This window comes from Python bivittatus, unplaced genomic scaffold (genome assembly GCF_059951505.1).
Source record: "Python bivittatus isolate LINGU-HERP-01145 unplaced genomic scaffold, Pbiv_v1 ctg000080_np1212, whole genome shotgun sequence".
Taxonomy (NCBI): Eukaryota; Metazoa; Chordata; class Lepidosauria; order Squamata; family Pythonidae; genus Python; species Python bivittatus.
The window spans coordinates 35,974,580-35,993,732 of NW_028277035.1; the positions used below are offsets into that span (position 1 = coordinate 35,974,580).

Genomic DNA, 19,153 nt, shown 5'->3' on the forward strand with positions numbered 1-19,153 from the left:
TTTGGTTCTGTTAATGATTTGGAGTAGCAAATAATAAATACATGGTTTAACACTCTGCGTTGCTTAACTATGAAGACACAATACTAGACATACTTTGATAAACAATCTCAATTCAGTGATTTCCAAAGAGATTAATGAGTCTTTAAAATTCTTTGAATCCTTCAAATGTTTGTGACAGGTTGTTTAAGTGACTTTGTTTTAAGATACTCACTTGTTACATAAAAGTAGATCAGCCGTTCATCACGACCCACTTTATTGGAGGCTACACACTTATACATGACAGAAACATTGGCTTCTTGAATGATTAAGTTGCTGATGGTCTGGAAAAGAAAGAGAAGAACAATATGAATAGTATTTAACTTGGAGAGATTTAGGACTTTTGCCAGTCATTACACATTTTTAAGAAGAAGATTAATATTCTAGTAGCACCTCTTTCCTGAGGAAAATTCAATTTTCATGCCACTTCTCCCCACAATGTTCTAGTTTCTTTTATCTCTGCATTCAGTTTCATTGGTCATGTGCTCAGTATTAATATTCTCCAATAATCCCCTGCTGCTGAAATGCCGCTGTTGCACTACTTTCCTCAATGAAACTGCTTAAACAGGAAGTGGCAAAATTTATTTATGAACTTTTTCCTATTTACAGGGGACTAGCATGGAATAAGGTTTAATAGAGAAATCAGAAAATCAGAGTCTTTTCTTCCTAAGGAAAGATTAGAGATCAAACACTCTCATCACAACAGGAAAAAGAACATATGAATAATATGTGTTATCTGCTCTACTGACTTTTGCAGAATATACAGAGCAACATAGTTCAGTGGGCAAAACACTAATTTAAATTATAAATGTAATGGTTCAGGAAATATCAACATACTGTACGTTCTGCAAGTCCAACTAAATCAATATTAAATCTAATAAAATCTCCATGGCAGATAAACGTGAACAGCCACATTGGACGATGTGTCCCAGATACTGTAGCTGTATGAATACCCAGATGCAGATAGGTGCCCGAGTTTAGATAACAAGACAACTGTAATTAGTTAATAAGACAATGGAAGCTCACAATGCATAACCTGGATAGCTGTAGATTATTCTGTGCTTCTGAGGTAAAACTATGTTTCACTAATAAGGCAATATATAGTTATAACGTCTTCACTTTATTAAAGAAATGTGAAAAGTTTTTATTTGCTTTCTTTTTCATTATGTCTGTCAACAACCAAAATGTAGCCATTAGTGAATCGCAATTCCTGTCCAGCATTTCCCCAGCAACAAAAGGATAGCTCTACTGAGAAACATCATAGTTTGTACTAGCATCACCCAGATATGAAAGAGTCCAGAGAATAGTCAGGAAATACGTATTGTGAAACCTACTGAAGTTTTATTCCAGAAAGTATCTGGAGGGGAGATTGCCTGGAACAATTATAGAGGGGGAAATACTGTTTCCAAAAGAAAAGAGAGATTTATTTAAATTAATGTATTTAATGGTTAAAATAATTGCTATCCTGTTTTCAGCCTCCTATGACCCCATCAACAACTATACATAAATGATTACACACTCTCATAAACAACATAAGAAAGCAAAATATTTGCTTGACTTCACTGATTCTATATGCTTATTCAGTGTAGACCCAACCTTTTAATATTCTTTTATCCTTCCAGAAAAGATAATACCGAGTATTCAAAATTCTCAATAAATCTTTCCCAACTAACTCTGTAATGTATCAAACTTTATTTACTCTGGTAAATGTTGGTGTGAAGCAGTGTAAACAACAATTATTTTAATAGAGAAAACTTTTTAACTATTTTAATTATGTCATCTAATTCAACAGGTAAAGGCTTAAAAGGGCAGATGCCCACTATTTTCTTTTAATACTACAAACGTTTTTAATTAAAATATATATCCTGCCTTCTCATGAGAAGAACCCCAAAGCCTACCAGTAATAAAATACACGTAGGCCCCAGTTTAAAAATGAGTTCTGTTCCCAAGGTCTGTCCTTAAGTTGAATTTGTATGTAAGCTGGAACAGTATTATTGTATAATACTGTATAAGTAGTATTGTTTAATGAACTCGAACCATTGTGTATTTAACTCGAATCATTGTGTATTTAACTTGAATTTTGCTACAATAGGCTCCATTCTTAACTATGGGCCATCTGTAACCCAGGCGTTCTTAACCCAGGGGCTCCCCGTACATAATCTTCTCACTTGAATAGTGAGCTGAAAAGCAAAGTGTATTCAAAGATAGCCAGAGGCCACATATAGGGGATAACCTGTAAGCCAGAAGTTTACTCCCTTTCTTTCCTTTCCCCCAAAGAAATACACCTTTCATTACATCACTCTAATTAATATATCTTTCTATATAGCACAATATTGACAATGTAAGGTAATGTCAAAATCAATAAAAAAGAAAAAAGCCTGGAAAATCGTATCTTAAAAACAACTGCAACTAATTTTGACCAAATTGCCCAAAACTCTTCTTCTTTTCCATTTTGTCAAAAAAACCAAAACAAAACAACTAAATCCCAACAAATAAACAAAGAACCCAAAAGCAACTTCCCCCACAAAACCTAATACAAATGTTGGAAAACAACTTGGATCATCAAGCTATTGCTGCAGATTAGGTGTAGATTTCTCCTTCCGATGTTGTATAATAATTCTTTTAACCAGTGCTATGCCTCAAAAGTCCTGATTTCTTGATAAACTGCAAACACATACATCAGAAGTTCAGGATATTTTCAAATCTTTATATATCTGCTTCTTTTTTCACTATCAGTTTGTACAGGATGGAAATATAGACTATACGGTATGCTGGACAACCATTTGGTACAAATAAAGAATTGAGAAGAGATATATACCAAATGACTATTCAAAGTAGTATTTCTAAATTCACTTCTTTTATTCTTCAGATAAGCTTTGGAAAACAGCCCATTACTTGGCGTAATTGAAGTTGAAGCAGAACAAGAACATGTTTCTCTCCTTCCTATCATCATTTCTCACCTTTTTGTGAGGAATTCCTGACTGTAGTACTTGAACAGGAAGTAATCTTGGAGGGACATATGAAAACAGGAAGTGACTTGAGGAAACTGGAAGCCATTTGTTTGTTCTTTTGCCTGCATCACTATCATGGGCACAGTTTGGTAGCTGACACTGTCACCTAGAATAGGAAACTAGTCATAGAAAGGCACGCATGACCCTGGTGCTTATTATATTTACTAGGACAGTGGAAAGAAACAACTTTTAAATGCTGGCTATTTTTTGACAAAGTAACATATCAAGACAAAATTAAAATTTCCCAGAAGGGAAATGATGGGTAATATCCATTGGAAATCCACTGGAATGTCGCTCATTCCAAAGACCTCATACATTTGGATTGATATATTTGTTCAAAAATATACTGGACATAATGATGGCAGGCTGATGTATTAAAATCAGCCTTGAGGCTGATGTACATTACATAAGTTTATGTGTAGGGGGATATATAAGACAGTGGAGAATAAGAGGCAGGAAGAAAGGAAGAGCTGTTGCCTGTGCTTTTTACTTCTTAAATAATTTGCTTCAGGAGTTTTTCCCCCCAGTGAAGGGGAAACTGAAAATAATTGCCATTAACAAAAATGGCCAGAGTGCAGTGACTTGGGAACCAAAGACATGAATGGGCAGAAGATTCTTCCAGTCCATTTAAGAAGCTGAATGGCTCTTCTGATAACTGCTCTTATGCAATGGCCTTTCAAACAATTCCAATATATTTGCTGCAAGAAAATGCTTAGCGGCATGTTACTATCTAAGCAACTTGTTCATAGATGGTCATACTAACATTAACACTGGTCTTATTAGATCAGTGCAGACATTTCATTGTTCCAGTCATGGAATTGTTTTTAAACAACTAGTCTGGGCTATATATTTTGATTTGGGGGTGGAGGTGGAATTCAGCATATATTCTGTAGTGAAATAAATGAATACAATGCAAATTTGGATAAGTACCATCTTTATAATCTGCAATTCTAAATAATTCAGTCTGGGGTATTTTGGTACAGATTATATCTATCATAGATTTGCTGGTATTGTATTTGCCATAGAACTTTACTGAATTGTAGCAGGTAGGACACAGCTCAGTGAATGTAGGTGCTACAAGGAAAAAGTCCCTTGTTTAAGTCCCCAACACTTCCAGACAGAATCCTGAAATCATGGAAAACCTTTGCCAGTAAGGAGATCCATTGCCTGGATGGAAATAGAGTACCTGTTCTGGTCTTAGTAGCCTTCAATACTCTTTATTGACATGGTATCTTTCTGGACCAGCTATGGGGCTGGGCACTGTTTTCCACTCCTTCCTCAGGGGCTGGTTCCAGCTGGTACTGACTTGTCAGCTTTTCAAGGTAGACTAGACTAGGAAACCAAACTTATGAATGCTAATACTAGTTTTATTATAAGTTACAGTAACAGAATCTTGCAAGCCTGAACATGCTTTCCCCCTCCCTTTATTTTTGTGAGAACTAAGGAGGGTTAGGTCTGAGTTGCTTTCTCAAATTACATTTCTGTCTCTCACTCAAATTTCTTTTATCTGACTGTTATCTTGGTTGCAGCTCTTCCTCTGTTTCTCAATCCTACTTCCCATTACATGACTGGGGAAGAGAGATCAGCCTAGTGGCTGCCCTCTATGGGATACCACAAGGGTCAGGACTCTCCCCAGTGTTATTTAATATCTAGTTTCATCCAGCAGTTTGGGTTCCAGTATCATCAATATGCTGATGATTCCTAATTGTACATCATGACCCCAGACCATGCTAAAGTTGTTGAAGCCTTGTCCCAGTGGACTGGAGGCTATGAAGGTCTAGATGGGAGAACAGCTTAAACTAAACCCTGGCAAGGTGGAGCTACTGTTTCTACATCAGGGTTCCTCTCTGTCCTGTCTTATTTCACAGGTCTACTTTTAAAGACCACCTGGAAATTTCAGTTGGTGAAAAATGAAGTAGCCTGGGTGCTTACAGGTTGGCACGTATTACTCCTGTTTTGTGGGCTCTGCACTAGCTTTCTATTAGCTTTTTTACCAACAGACCAAACTGCCCACTACTTTCCTACAAGCATTGAGATATCTTAAAATGTCTCCATCCATTTTCTTCTTCTTCTTGTAGAGGATAATGGCCTACCAGGACTGGAAGGTCCCACTAGTATTAGAAATTAGCAGATAATATTACAATATTTCAGAGAGATGGGACAATTGGAGAAATTTCCAGAAACTATTCCTGGCCAAGGGCCAGCCGTGGTGATCCCTAAACAAATCCCTAAACAAATTGTTGTGAGCTGCCTAGAGTCTATGTGAGATACGTGGCCATGTACGTCCTGTAAATAAATAAATTCTGCAATAATAAAATAGTGGATCTATCCATTTCCCCATATTTAGTAAACTTTCTACCAAGGTAACATTTGCTCTAGACTTTTACCATTTATATATAATTTGCAATCATTCACTCCATTTTCCCTGTCAAACAGAACTACCTTGGTCTTTGATAAATTAATTTTAAGAACCATGCTCCTTATTGTTTCATGCAGGGTATCTAACATTTGCTATAATTCATTTGAATTCTCAGCCAACTTCTGCCTGGTTCTTCCATTATCACCATTCGCCAGAGCACCAAATGCAACAAGCACCAACTTCTCATTCCAATTCATACTTTCTGACATACATTTTAGCCCTTTCATTTATAATTAAATTACCCCGCATATATCCATCAATTCCATTCCATGAGATCAGGTTGCATCCATTCAATTCCTCTCTTTTCTTTTAGTGTTACAGACATACAACATATCTATGTTTCTTTCTTTCATTTCTTTCCTTAATTCATGTTCTTTACCATTTACTCTTCTTATATTCCATAGTACAATAGTCCATATGCTACGGCCATCCCCAGAGAGGGCCCAAAGATATTGAATTTCATACCCCCATGCCTTTGGTCAATGGAAAGCTTCACCAGCCTTAGTTGTACCTAGGGCACATAACCGCGTTCCTTGATAAGAGTAAGGACAGTGCTGGTGGTCAGTTCTGGTACACATGGCAAGTATGTTACAAGTGCAACCAAAGTCAAGCACGTTCATGCTATTCTATAGAAGTCGGGATCTCTAATATAGAAATTACTTTGCAAGTAAACATACTGTTGCTTGTATCCCACCAGCTATGAGGTACATGCATTTCATTGATACACACTCAGGATGGGTGAAATTTAGCATGCTTGAATGTTGTCTTCCATATCTTCTTTAGGAATATATGCCTCAGAAAAAAAATATATTTTGGAAGTGACACTTAAAAGGCCTGGATTTTGGAACTGTTTTATCAGAAAATCTGTCCTCAATGCCTTTTTTTAATTAATCCTGATGCACAGAGGTGTGGAAAGAGCAACATAAATCTGGCAACTAAAGAATTTAACTAAAGAATAGTAGATACTATTTTTCTGGCTCAACTTAGCTGAGATAAGCAGAACTTGTGTGTAATGCAAGACAGTGCCAATTTCAACAATACTGGTACTAGATAATACTGGTATTAGATAATTAAATAGCAATACAGATTATAAAGCGCTAAAAAAGACAAAGGTAAAGTCATTCTCCATCTGAGTTCAACCCCTGGTGATTACATGGACACAACAATGTCATTTCAGAATTTAATTTAAAATATGGGTGATATGTGGCAAGATTTTTTTATGTCCTATTGGACATTATTTCAGCACTAGCTCTTTTTAAAGAACAGCAATTCTTGGCTTACTCATTTTTAAGTGGAACATTCAAATGATGAAGTTTATTGTGATTCCAAAATAAGTAAAGGTGCTTCAGATCTGGTGTGGGCACCTCTCTGTACCTGTTGGCTGCTCTGATGGTAGTTACATGACCTCAGGGAAATACACATCTGAATAGAGTCACTACCCCCTTAATTCCTCCTTCATTCAAATGCATACTTTCCTGAGCTCATGGGGCAACAGTTGAAGCCTAGGAAAAGGTGTAGCTTCTAAGCTTCTTTAAGAAGCACCTGGCAGTTACAGAGAAGGTACTGATGCCAGATCTGAGACTCCTTTGCCTACTTTGGATCAAACTTCTGTACCTCTCTACCATATTTTTCAACAGTAATAATGATAATGATAATGATGATAATAATTTATTAAATTTATATGCCTCCCAACTCCCTATGACTCTGGGCAGTTCACAAGTAAAAACTTTAAAAAATATAATAATAGACAAAAATCAGTAATAGAAGATGGCAAGGATGACAAAAAAACTGGACAGGAATAAAAAAGAAATGAACCCACCAATCCAAAGAGGGCTTCATTCACCATCACCAAAGGCCTTGGCAAAAAGCCAGATCTTCATGGACCTCTGAAACACTAGCAGGATGGGAGCCATCTGGATCTTGAGGGGAACCTCATTCCAGAGGGCATGTATTGCTACAGAGAAGGCTTGCTTCCAGAGTCCTAACAGGTGGCATTATTTAATTGAAGGAACTGGGAATGTACCAACCCTGCCAGATCGAATTGGCCAGGCAGATAGTATGGGAGACAGGCAGTCCCTCAAGTAACCAGGCCCTATGCCATGTAGGGCTTTATAGATAATGATCAGCACCTTGAATTGCACCAGGAAGCAAACTGACAACTAGTGCAGGACATGAAGCAGAGGTGTTACATGAGCATACTGAAGCATGCCCATCACTGCCTGTGCCACTGCATTCTGGACCACTTGAAGCTTCTGGGTGTTCTTCAATGGCAAGCCCATGTAGAGCGTGTTGCAATAATCAAGCCATGAGGTATCCAGGGAATGAGTGGCTTTCTAAAGGGCTCCCGGTCTATGAAAAGGTCCAACTGGTGCATCAGATGAAATTGTGCAAAGGCTTTCCTGGTCACAGCTGCTACTACTTGCTCATCGAGCAGGAGCTGTGAGTGTAGGAAAAACCCCAGATTGCGTACCACTCTTGAATGAGGAATTGAAACCCCATTCAAGATCAGAGATGGAATGTCCCCATATATGGGTGGCCCAAATACCCACAGCCACTTGGTCTTGGTTGGATTGAGTTGGAGACGGTTCCTTCCCATCGAAACCCACAAAGCCTCCAGGACCTCAATAGCCTTACTTGGCCAGCCTGGGCTAAAAGATATAGTTGGGTATCATCAGCATACTGATGATACTGAGCTTCAAACTGGCAGATGACCTCATCCAGTGGTTTCATGTAGATGTTGAAAAGGAGGGGAGAGAGAATAGAATCCTGCAGCACCCCACAAAGGAGGAGCTGAGGGAGCGATCTCCTCTCCTCCTAACCAACACTGACTGGAACTGGCCCTGAAGGAAGAAATATACTGAAATACCTACGATGGAGAAATGGATTGTGAAGATGATGGAATTTGTAGAAATGGCAAAATTGAGACTTCCAGGGAAGAAATGGTAAACTGATGACAGTTCCACTGAGAGTGGAGCTGATGATCGTGGCAGAATGAAGAGCTGGTGAATGGACTGACTCTTTGTGATTCCTCTCCAGACAAAGAGAGGACTGGGGTCACTCACAAGTGTTCCAGACAGTTGCTTCTTGCAATGAGACCACAAAACAGTGGTGTCCAGGGGGTTTAGAGCTCTGGGAGATGAGGGAATGCCATTGTAATCCAAACCATGGTTTGGCACCTTTATGGACACAGGGTTCATATACTTCCTTTCTTAATCACTTTGGAAATTGCTTGTTAACTGCTTTTTAGATATTAGGAACCTTCATAATGGCACGTTTTACTACACTGGGTGAGTTTCCTTTAATCCTTAACAAAATACAGGTTAAAAAATTCTTTTGTTTAGAATAAACAGCAAAAGGCTAATTAGAACGTTGATTTTGGAAAGTTACAAACAGACTAAGAGTCTAGATGGATTTGAAATAAAATTTTGAAAGTAATTATAAGAATCTTTCCTGTGGGAAAATGCTGTTTTATATATATGTATGAATGATAAAATGGGATTTTGAAGGCTGGGCACTAGAGAGAAATAGAAGGAATGACCTGGATAACTTTCCTATATTGGATTTACAAAAGGGACTTCTAAAGTTTTGAAGAATTTTGTGAGAAGGGACAAAGAAAAAATGAGAAGAAATCAAGTTCTAGGACACTACTTGAGGGGATTAAGGATTAGGATTGTTAAAAGTAAAGGGGAGGAATGTAAAGTTGTTTTATTTGATCAAGGTTAAAATAGATATATTGTTTTCTCTGGTAACCCTTAATGGACTTTTGCTGATCAGGGCTGAATGAGGAGGCTTTCAAGATTTGTTTATAGATAAGAAATGAGATATGGGAAGAAGAGAGTATTTGTTGTATCTTAAGAGAAGTTAGAAATTACGAAAATTGTTTATACTTGTTGTTATGAAGGGGAAAGTCTCTTCTTTATATATTTCTTTTTTTCTTTTTTCTTTATTTTCTGCAATTTCTTTTCTTTTCTTTTTTTTAGTTTGTATTAGTTCTTATCTTTTTAATTGGAATGTTCAATAAAATTATTATATAAAAAAGAAATGGCAAAATTGATCTGTTTGGGGATAGGACAACAAGTACTTTTATTAAAGACCGGGAACTTCTTATGGATTTTTTGCTGAAAACAGAAAAAACAAATTGGTGATTTATGGATTTGCTGATTAAAATGGTTGAATATGGGAAGAACGGAAGTATGATGTAACCTTAAGGAGGGAGAAAAAATATTAAGTTTGTAACTGCTGTAAAGAAGATAGGAAGTCGCTTCTTTATATATATATTTTTTCTTTTTTTTTTACTTCACCATTTTTCATACTTTATCTTTTCTCTTTTTCTTCTTCTTACTTTTAGTTTATATTATTTCATGTTTATCTTATCTTTAATAAAAATTATATACATAAAAAACAAAGTACTATCTCACTATAATTCAATTTCTGTCAATTTGGAGGGGTATTTGGCATATATAGACAAAATGTTCTAGCACTTTTCTGTGCTTCTTAATTAAACATTTCCTGCATTAAGACCCAGCCCAATAAATTGCTTTTTGTTGATCCCAGCTAGGGAGTTAATGATGGATATTCTATTAATTGCATGGCAGGAGTGATTTATTTGTAAACACTAAGGAGGTAGGAACCTTCAGTTTAATTCTATCTTCAGCCAGCCATAGTAGAGTAACACCTCAGTAATGCTACAGGGTTCTAGTATGAAAATATCCTTGTGAGAATCCTATGTGGGAAAGAAAAGAAGTTTGATTCTCAGGACTTCAAGAACATGCTGGATAGCTCAGGAATATACAAAATGGAAGTATGTATGGAACTGTACATTGATCAAATCCAAATCTTGAACACATTCTGTTTTTATGAGCTTATTCACCAGCGCACTATGAAGCCAATTTCATCATGTGATTTTTCAGTAGATAATTTTATCACATAATAATATTTATTTTTCATTAATCAGTATGTTATTCTGCATCATTTCAATCAAAAGATTGAATGGCTAATTTTAGTTTTTCAAAATTTTTAATTTTTCAAAGCAAACTTGCTCAATTCACTTCTCCAACTTTGCTTTGGATGTAGCATAAGTCTGTTTAGAGATATGTTGAATGAATCATATAACAAAAACTGACCATGTGGGAAAGCCAATTCAGTTTGAATTTGTGTTAAAAAATCAGCTAATGCTCCATTGCATAAGTTTGAAGTGTTTCTTTTCTACCTCTTTCCAGTGCAGAAAGAAAACAGGGAAATGGCCTCACCTTGTTCCTTCCTTCCACAAACTCTGTCCAGGTGTCAATGCTTTCAATGGGGTTCACAGCATCCATCTGTGACACATCCTTCCAGTCCTTACATTCAGGCATCCGGTCCCGCTGATGGCGTTGTACAGCCCTTGGTCTGCTTCAGTTTATGTAGAACCCACAAAAGAGAAAGAGATGGAAAAAATAAGATAACCTAACAAGGAAATAATGCTTTACAGAGAAAAGCAGAATAAACCTGCAAGACTGAACATGTTAAAATCATATCTACATCTACGGCCGTCCATCCGTCCATCCGTCCATCCGTCCATCCGTCCGTCCGTCCATCCATCCATCCATCCATCCATCCCCAATAAGGATATGATAAAATTTTCTCCCTCTCCAATAAAGCCAGAATGTTGGGGCCATCCAGTAAAATTGATCAACAGCAAGAAACGAAGAACACAAGTAGTCCTTCACACAATATATCAATCATTAGAGAATTTGCTCCATAATATTATGGTGGCTGTTAAGTTAGGCAGCTTTAAAAGGAGAATGACAAGTTCTCCTTCCAAGCAGGACTGTCCGTTGTGAAGGATTTATGGAATCTTGATATCCAGAGACCAGCAGATACTACTTCAGGGCAGCAAAAGAAGAAAAGATACAAAGGAAGAAGATACACAAGAATTGTTGGGCAGAATTCTTGGATAATTTGAACATAGCAAGAATATAATGGTTAGATATGCCTTCATTAAAGATGATGAGCAGAAATAACTTTTCTGTACTTGTGCACCACAGCAAGAATGAGAACCTGTTTTTAAAAACAGGAAATTGTTATGAATGGGATAAGCAGAAATGTTGTGGCCTTGGAAGACAGTGCTCATAAATCACTAGCTCCTCTTCCTCTTGACAGAGCCACAAAGAATTCTGGTGGGACTGGAAATGCCCTGATTTCCTTAGCCAGTCAAACTACATAGTTATGACATAGGTATTTTTATAGACACTTCACTTCCTTCTGGGTCAGTGGTACTTGCTATTACATTCCTCTCAACTATGGAGGCCGCTGTCTCAATAATAATAAACTTTTGCTGCCCATTGTCCTAACTGAAGGAAGAGGGGGACAAATTGACTCCTGTGCATTAACCATCTCAAACAGAGATAGAGATCCTATTATTGTCTTTGTTCCCAAGAACCTTCAAAAACTAATTTTACTGGGCTACAGTCTATCGTGTATTGTCAAACAATGGTTATGTGTAAAAGAATCCATCAAACAGACAACCAGGAAGATTTACTGGGCAAAGTTAAAATATATGAGAGTCACAAACAACAGGACAAGCACTGTCACATTGAGGGTAGAATGGGTAGCCATCACAAAGTGGTGTAATCTATATAACTGCTTGTGCTAAACTGACCAGAAAAAGGGTAGTTAGCCTCTCTGCTTCTCAACCCAATGATACTACACAAACTAGGCTGTGAGAAGTCACAAGATTTCATATGTTTCTCTTAGCAACTTGATTTCTTGATTTATTTGATTAATTTGGTATCAATTCTTAGCAAGTACATAGATAAACCTTCTCTAGGATGAGCTGTCCCCATCCTGGCTCTTCAGGTCTCCCAATGGTCCTCCATCACCACTGTAATCAAGACCATCCACCTTGCTGCTGGTCATCTTTTTCCTCCCACTTTTCCCAGCAGTATGCACTTCTGAAATACCTTGACATTTGGTTTCTGATATCAGACAGGCTTCACACACTGTGCTAAGCCAAAAGTGGTTAGTTTGTGGTTTATCAAACTATGGGACCTCAGCCATTTATTTACTTAATAAAGCATGGTTGAATAAGCCATGTCTTAACACAATGTGTTCTTGTATTAAATAGTACTATCAGCAAAATTTAAATTTCTTAAATTTTGTCTTAAGTTTAAATGTTCCACTAGTTCCTTTTTTCCAAAACTGTTTTCCTCCATGTATCAATTTGTGGAACAGTTTAGTTCCTAACATTATTCTGCCTCTTAGAAATTACTTATTTTCACTCCTCCTTCTTTGCTTTAGAAATAGTTATTTATTTTGTTTTCTTATAACTAATTCTGCTTTCTGCTGTAATTGCAGGCATCTCTGTGTCCAAAACCTTTTTTGAGTTGGGATTTTAGTTGTCTGTTTCTGGGGTAGCTGCTTATACACTCTCAGTTGTTTCATCCAGCTTGGGCTGAAGACTTTCAACACCCTCTCAACTTTAAATTGCAAATTGTTACATCATTTTTGCAGATTCCCCCACATTCCACTTTCACAGGCAGTTAACAGAGTTTCCCCCTACATATGGCAGTGAAGACTTTCCATATGTATTTCTATTTCTCTTTTTATCTATATAGGAACTCCTCGACGTACGACCACAATTGGGACCGGAACTTACTGGAACTTCCATCACTAAGTGATGTGGTCATTAAGTGAGTCATGCTCGATTTTACAACCTTTTTTGCTGCAGTCATTAAGTGAATCACCATGGTTGTTAAGTGAATCATGCGGTCATTAAGCAAATCTAGCTTCTGCATTGACTTTGCTTGTCAGAAGCCCCTTGGGAAGGTCGTAAATGACAATCACGTGACCTCGGGATGCTGCAATTGTTGTAAATACTTGCGGGTTGCCAAGTGCCCAAATTTTGATCACATGACTGAAGGGACACTGTAACAGTTGTAATTATGAGGACTGGTCTTAAGTCACTTTTTTCAGTGACACTGTAACTTCGAATGGTCATTAAACGAATGGTCATAAGTTGAGGACTACCTATACTTTTAGATGTTTCTCAGCCCTTAATATTGCAATCAATCATTGTGGTATCTTTGCCTAAAACCTGGATATGAACAGAATCTTCTATAAAAGCCCAGATGGATCAAGCTACAGATCTATCTAATCCTGATTCCAGTTTTCTACCATTGCCAATAAGAAGACTGTAAGAAGCCCAACCACAGAACACAAGGAAATCAGTCCTCTTCTGCTGTGATTTCCCAGCAACTGATATTTAGTTTTGTTTTGCAGTAGGTTAAATTACAGTTCTGTGTGGTCCATTTAAGATTTCCTCAGGACTATTTGTAGTATTTGAATTATTATGCTTTGCCAATTTGATTGAGAAAGAAATAGGCTTGATGGAGCAAGAACAAAAGCATTCTTCTTAAAAATGCCTTAAAGTCTCTGGAGAAAAACTCTCTTGATTTACACAAAATCTCTTGATTTACTACGGCTTTAAATTAAATATGAAACTTTTTTTTTACTTATACTTTTTTTTTACTAAGCGTACTAGTTTTTTGTTATATACTCAAGTAAGGATACAGCTTATATGTTGATGAGAAGTGTGTTTTATTTTTAAGCTAATAAATAGAAAACGTATTTCCAGCATCTGTCAATAATCAGTTTTGGAATTTAATGAAGTTAAATATGTACAAACCTACTATATGGTCTCTGCTACACTCATCCTTAACAATTGCATCAAACCACTATGGAGATTCTTCAACTCTAAATATCACCTTCCATTTACTCATATAAAAGTTTTAGCTCTTAATATTAATGGAATCTTTTGAGGTACATGAATTACAAATGGCATACATATATTGGTTTTCATGGTATATTATTTTGGTGAGCAACAAAACCACTGAAATACATCTCTGAAAACTTTCCCATTGATCTTTCAAATTTGCTTCTAAATGGGACACTAAAACAGAACCATGGCTTTCTGTCTAGTTAATCTTCAGCCAGCAGCATGAATTTTCTGCAGATAAACATTTTTTAAAATCCTACGGATCTGCCATTTCTGCTTTTTCTGTTACTTTGTACAAACAGTTACAAAGTTGTTTGTGTTTTCTCTAAATAGAGAAAATAATAGGGCCCTGCAATATTTTGGACAAGAAGAAGAAAAGGGCAGTGGAGTACATGGGGTGCTTACATAGTTGCCAACTATCAACTCCTTAAACGTGCCACACAAACGTGGGAAAAGACCCATTTGGTTTAAGGACTTACTAAGAGGTGTTAGATGTTAGACTTGTTAAGAGGCATCAGATGAAGCACCTTGTCCTCTCTAAATCCAAATCCACAGCCCTAGAAAATAGGATGTTCGTGGGTGGAGGAAAATCCACCCTCTCCCTTTGCCAGCAGAACACTTCCAGTTCCAATCAGAATCTTTTGTGGATACTTCATGATTCTTAAAAAGGGGAGATCATTTGTCATATTATATCTTGTTTCGCTCTGAGCCATTGCAAAGCATACAATTCACACTTGTAAGAGGAATCAAATCACCACTTCTATATTCACCTATAGATTTTGATCCAAATTTCCATAAATATATTAGTCTGTTATACAAAAACGAGTCAAGTCTTCTCCATATGAGTTTTAAATACAAAAACAGACCCTACCTAGCTCCTGGCCAATATTATGTTCCTGACTTTTAAGAGTATTCCACTGTCACTGTGTTTTCCAAAACCCCTTTGATACAGTAAAGTTAAATTGTACAAACCCTCACTGCATCCAGATGGCTTACTGTGCAGAAAGAGAAGCCATATGATGCAACTGAAATGGCTTCACGAGCTTGACATAGGATGTGCACTAGCCTGAATGGTCCTGCCAAAATTTGCCACCTTGTGCTGTACTGAGAATTCAGTGAATATTTTAAAAAGAAAGACATTTACAGACTGTGCTGGGGAAACATTCGGCAAGGTGTCCAAGGCCTCCACTGCCATTGTATCTTTTCTGGAGCTGGAATGCCGTAGACGGTGCAGGTGAGTACATGCCGGTTTTTACGAGAATAAATGTTTGGTGAAGAGGCTTCTTTCTCAAGGATTTGTGGAGGAACTGAAATCAAAATTGTGATAAAGTATCAGTCTTGTTAATTGCTATTTTGGGATGACTGCTTGTGCCCCTTCTTTTCAATTCTCTACTTACTTATATCAAAACCCCATATTGCCAACTCTCTCCCTAATTTCGTGCTGCTGCTACTGCTTTCAGTTATCCATATTCCTCTCTTTGGAAGAATTACCTTAAATCCCAGAAACTTTTAAGTATACTCCCATATTGCCCAGTAGCTACAGATCTTTCAAAAGTATACCGGTAGTTTTAAAACATAAATTCAAAGTAAAATTAGCAATAAAAATAAAAAGAATATAGATCAGAAAATCAAAGTAAAGAAAGGAGATTAATGTATCTGCAGCTTTCATATAATATTTAGTTCTATCCAAGAGAAAGAGAAAATGGCCTAGCACCACTCAACTCCCCCAGTCCAAACTTAGCATGTCATGCTTGTGTAACGTAACATGGCAAAATTAATCCGGAGCCAGCCAAATTACACTCACAGATGGAGAATGAGAAAAGCACGTACTACAGACCCAAGGAAATATGTTGATGTAGACATATTTTTGTGTTACATGCTTGCGGTAGTGGCACTGGAGGCTTTAAGCCTTTATCTCTTTATGTTTAAACTGGGATGCCTGATGCCCATAGCAGCCTTCCCTCCATCACAAATGACACCAACAGGATCTTCATCTTTCCAGCCAGAATTCTGATCCACCCCAGACCTTGGTTCCTACAACAACATGTTTAAAAACCACCCCCAGATGCCAAAAAACATGAACAATATGCCTAATTTGGCAGACTTGGGAAACTGTTTTTATGAAGTACAACATATCAGGAATAAAGATAGATTTGACTGCTGAGTGCCTGAAGCCTTTCTCCTCGCAAGCTATTTTCTCCTCACCATTGACCACCAGTTGAAGGTTAATGCTCTTCTCCAGTCCAGCCAACCCATTCTTCAGGACCAGCATATAAGACCCAGCGTTTTGCTCTGCCACATCCTTGATCTGGAGGGAATATTGAGATTGCCTGTTGGAAATTAACTTTCCATCCTTAAACCTGGGCAGAAGCAGAGAAAGAAGGTATGTATATAGCTTAGGCTTCTAAAAGGTAGCCATGGGGCTTCAGCCAATGAAATGAGGAATTTCTGAAAAATATCCTTTTCACTCATTTTCCCTTAAGAAAAAATTACACTAAAATCTACCGAGAAGCACCATCAATGGCCAAAGAAAATGTTACATATATACGGGCTGATTCTTAATTGGTTTACTGCTATTTTGGGGGGGGAGGGGGGAGAACTATTTATGGAGACTTTCTCAATCTGGCACCCTCTCAGGCTGGCTGAGAATTCTGGAAGTCAAAGTCCCAACACCTTTGGAAGGCATCAAATTGGAAAATTCTAATATCATCTTCCACTGCCACGTGGGAGGGCTACTGAGTGAAATAAGAAGCCTAGGTTATTCTTTTATTTTACATCTGGTCTACCCTGATGGAAATGGAATGAAATTTCAGATTTATCTGAAATTCCTTAAAGCATCTGGGTTTTTTCCCCAGGATCATGTAACTATGGTGCAATTCTGCAAAAACACACAATGAATTGAAGGCATGATAAGGAGCTACTAGCCTCTCTGCTCTCTGAAGTACTTTTTTTTTTTTGCCTTCAAATCTGAAGTGGAGCCTTAACTCTGCATTTTGCATCACTTTATCTTCAAAGGGCCATTTAAAATTTGACTGGCACATACACTATCATCAGGAGGTACAAGATGAACCTGGAACTGTTGCTGCTTTAGTACCAAATTCCATGAAATTTCTTTCAGCAACAAGGGCCTCCAACTTTTAAAAGATGCTACAGAGCGATGCGGAATGTGGACTATTATCTGTGGGTTTGTATATGAGTGTGCATTTATATGTTTGGCAATGGTATGAATAAAGAAAGAGTAATCTCTCCATCACCTCTAATATCTTCCAGAAAAATGGGCTGAGAAGGTTCTTGAAAACACTAGCTGTTTCTCTCCCGTGTAAGATACCAGCTTTTGTTGGTAAAGGAGAACCACAGGGAACAAAGATTTGAAAACAGACATCCAAACCTAAATCCTCACATCACAGGAGGCAGTGTCTCTTCTTTTAAAATAGGTATCAGCATAACCCTTTTTGACAATAGTGGTTTTTCTCTTTTCCGATTCCCTTCTCTGCCCCTAAATCCAGAGAAGACTATGTGCTGAAAGGAATGTATTACCACTGGAACTCAGGCTGGGGATAGGCAACCACTTTTACTGGTAGCTTCACAATTTCATCTCCCACTGTTGCTTCTATCACTGGGCCCTTTCTCCATTCCACGTAGATAAATGGCTTCTCTGTAAAATCAGTTGGATAAAGAAGAACAAGAGGGAAAAAAGCAGAATCAAAGTTGTTAAACATGTCAGCTGATTCAAGAGTAGACCTGATTCAAGAGCAGAGATATCTACTCCACAGAAAATTTACAGTTTTATTTATGGATGCAGACCCACTCATTGGATGTATACATCTTTGCTTTTGTACAGACATAAAAATGATCTATAAATTTCACACTGATTAACATTTTATGCCATAAAGACACAGTGCTACACTGGCTGATCTTTCTTATACGTTAGAAATGCTAATGTGCTTATTTATCCTCTGTGAAGCTGCCCAGTTACTCAGATCAGGAGAAGACGACCTTCTGAAGAGGCTCCTAATGCCAGAAACTTCATTACTGAGTACATGAAAAAGGGCCTTCTCCTGTCTGATTCCCAGGCAACAGAATGTGCTACCTAAGGAGGGGTATTTGGTTCCTGCTCTCCTAGTATTTAGGAAGATGGTTAAAAAAATAATCGTGTTTTGCTAAGTTTTTACTGTTAATTAATTGATTTATAGATTTTAGTTTTGATTTTACTGTTATGATTTGTACCCTGCATTTCTTTTTTTATTTGTTGTAAGCTGCCTTAGGTATTAGACTACACAAAAAAGTGGGGCATCAATTTGATAATTAATAAATATTATTTTATCATAGGTTTTGATTGAACGCTTTATTCTTCTTTTGCCAGAACATTCCTGTTCAAGCAAAGAAACATTTTTGAATGGGTACTAGTGAATAATTAATCTTACATATTTCCTACAATGGTGTGGGCAATGTTCTTTGGGCCAAAGATTATCTTCAGCTGTCTATGGTATGCTGAGCAATGTGCCAGTCATAGGTAATAACAGGAAAAAATGGGAATAGTCCAAAAAGCCCATGTTACATTTAATAAATTAAATACATAAATAAATATACCATCTCCAGCTCTGGACAGCTAGATGCTTCCAAGAGGGCCATAAAACAGGTAGATAAGTCTTAACTTTCATACTTTGGCTGCACTGTTACCCAATATGAGTATACAGCATATGAAACCGAAGATATACTGTTTCAGACCCAACCATATGAATGAAAAACATCAGGAAGCTAATATATTCATTGCTTTTTGACATTAAAAGGGGTACTTGATTATTCAAAAAGTCATTGCATTCAGTTGTTCTCTGTAAAGCACCATGCACACAGCTTTCCACTTCTATCCTAGGCCCATGGTAGACAACTGAACAACTTCTAGATATACTAGATACCTAACTAAAGTAAAGTGTA

At 37.3% G+C, this 19,153-nt stretch overlaps 1 protein-coding gene across 3 annotated transcripts in view; it reads right to left on the reverse strand.

The window, feature by feature from the left end:
* Window positions 1-19,153, reverse strand: part of FLT4 (fms related receptor tyrosine kinase 4) — a 117,753-nt gene that overhangs the window by 40,559 nt on the left and 58,041 nt on the right. For 2 of the 3 annotated variants that reach the window (XM_088133844.1, XM_088133843.1), the window contains exons 8-12: window positions 17,756-17,873; window positions 16,424-16,578; window positions 15,363-15,525; window positions 10,716-10,854; window positions 212-320 (exon numbers count right to left, since the gene is read on the reverse strand). In XM_088133844.1, the coding sequence (XP_087989970.1) occupies window positions 212-320; window positions 10,716-10,854; window positions 15,363-15,525; window positions 16,424-16,578; window positions 17,756-17,873 (684 nt within the window). The remainder of the gene's footprint in view (window positions 1-211; window positions 321-10,715; window positions 10,855-15,362; window positions 15,526-16,423; window positions 16,579-17,755; window positions 17,874-19,153) is intronic. The other variant, XM_088133842.1, reaches the window with a different exon arrangement.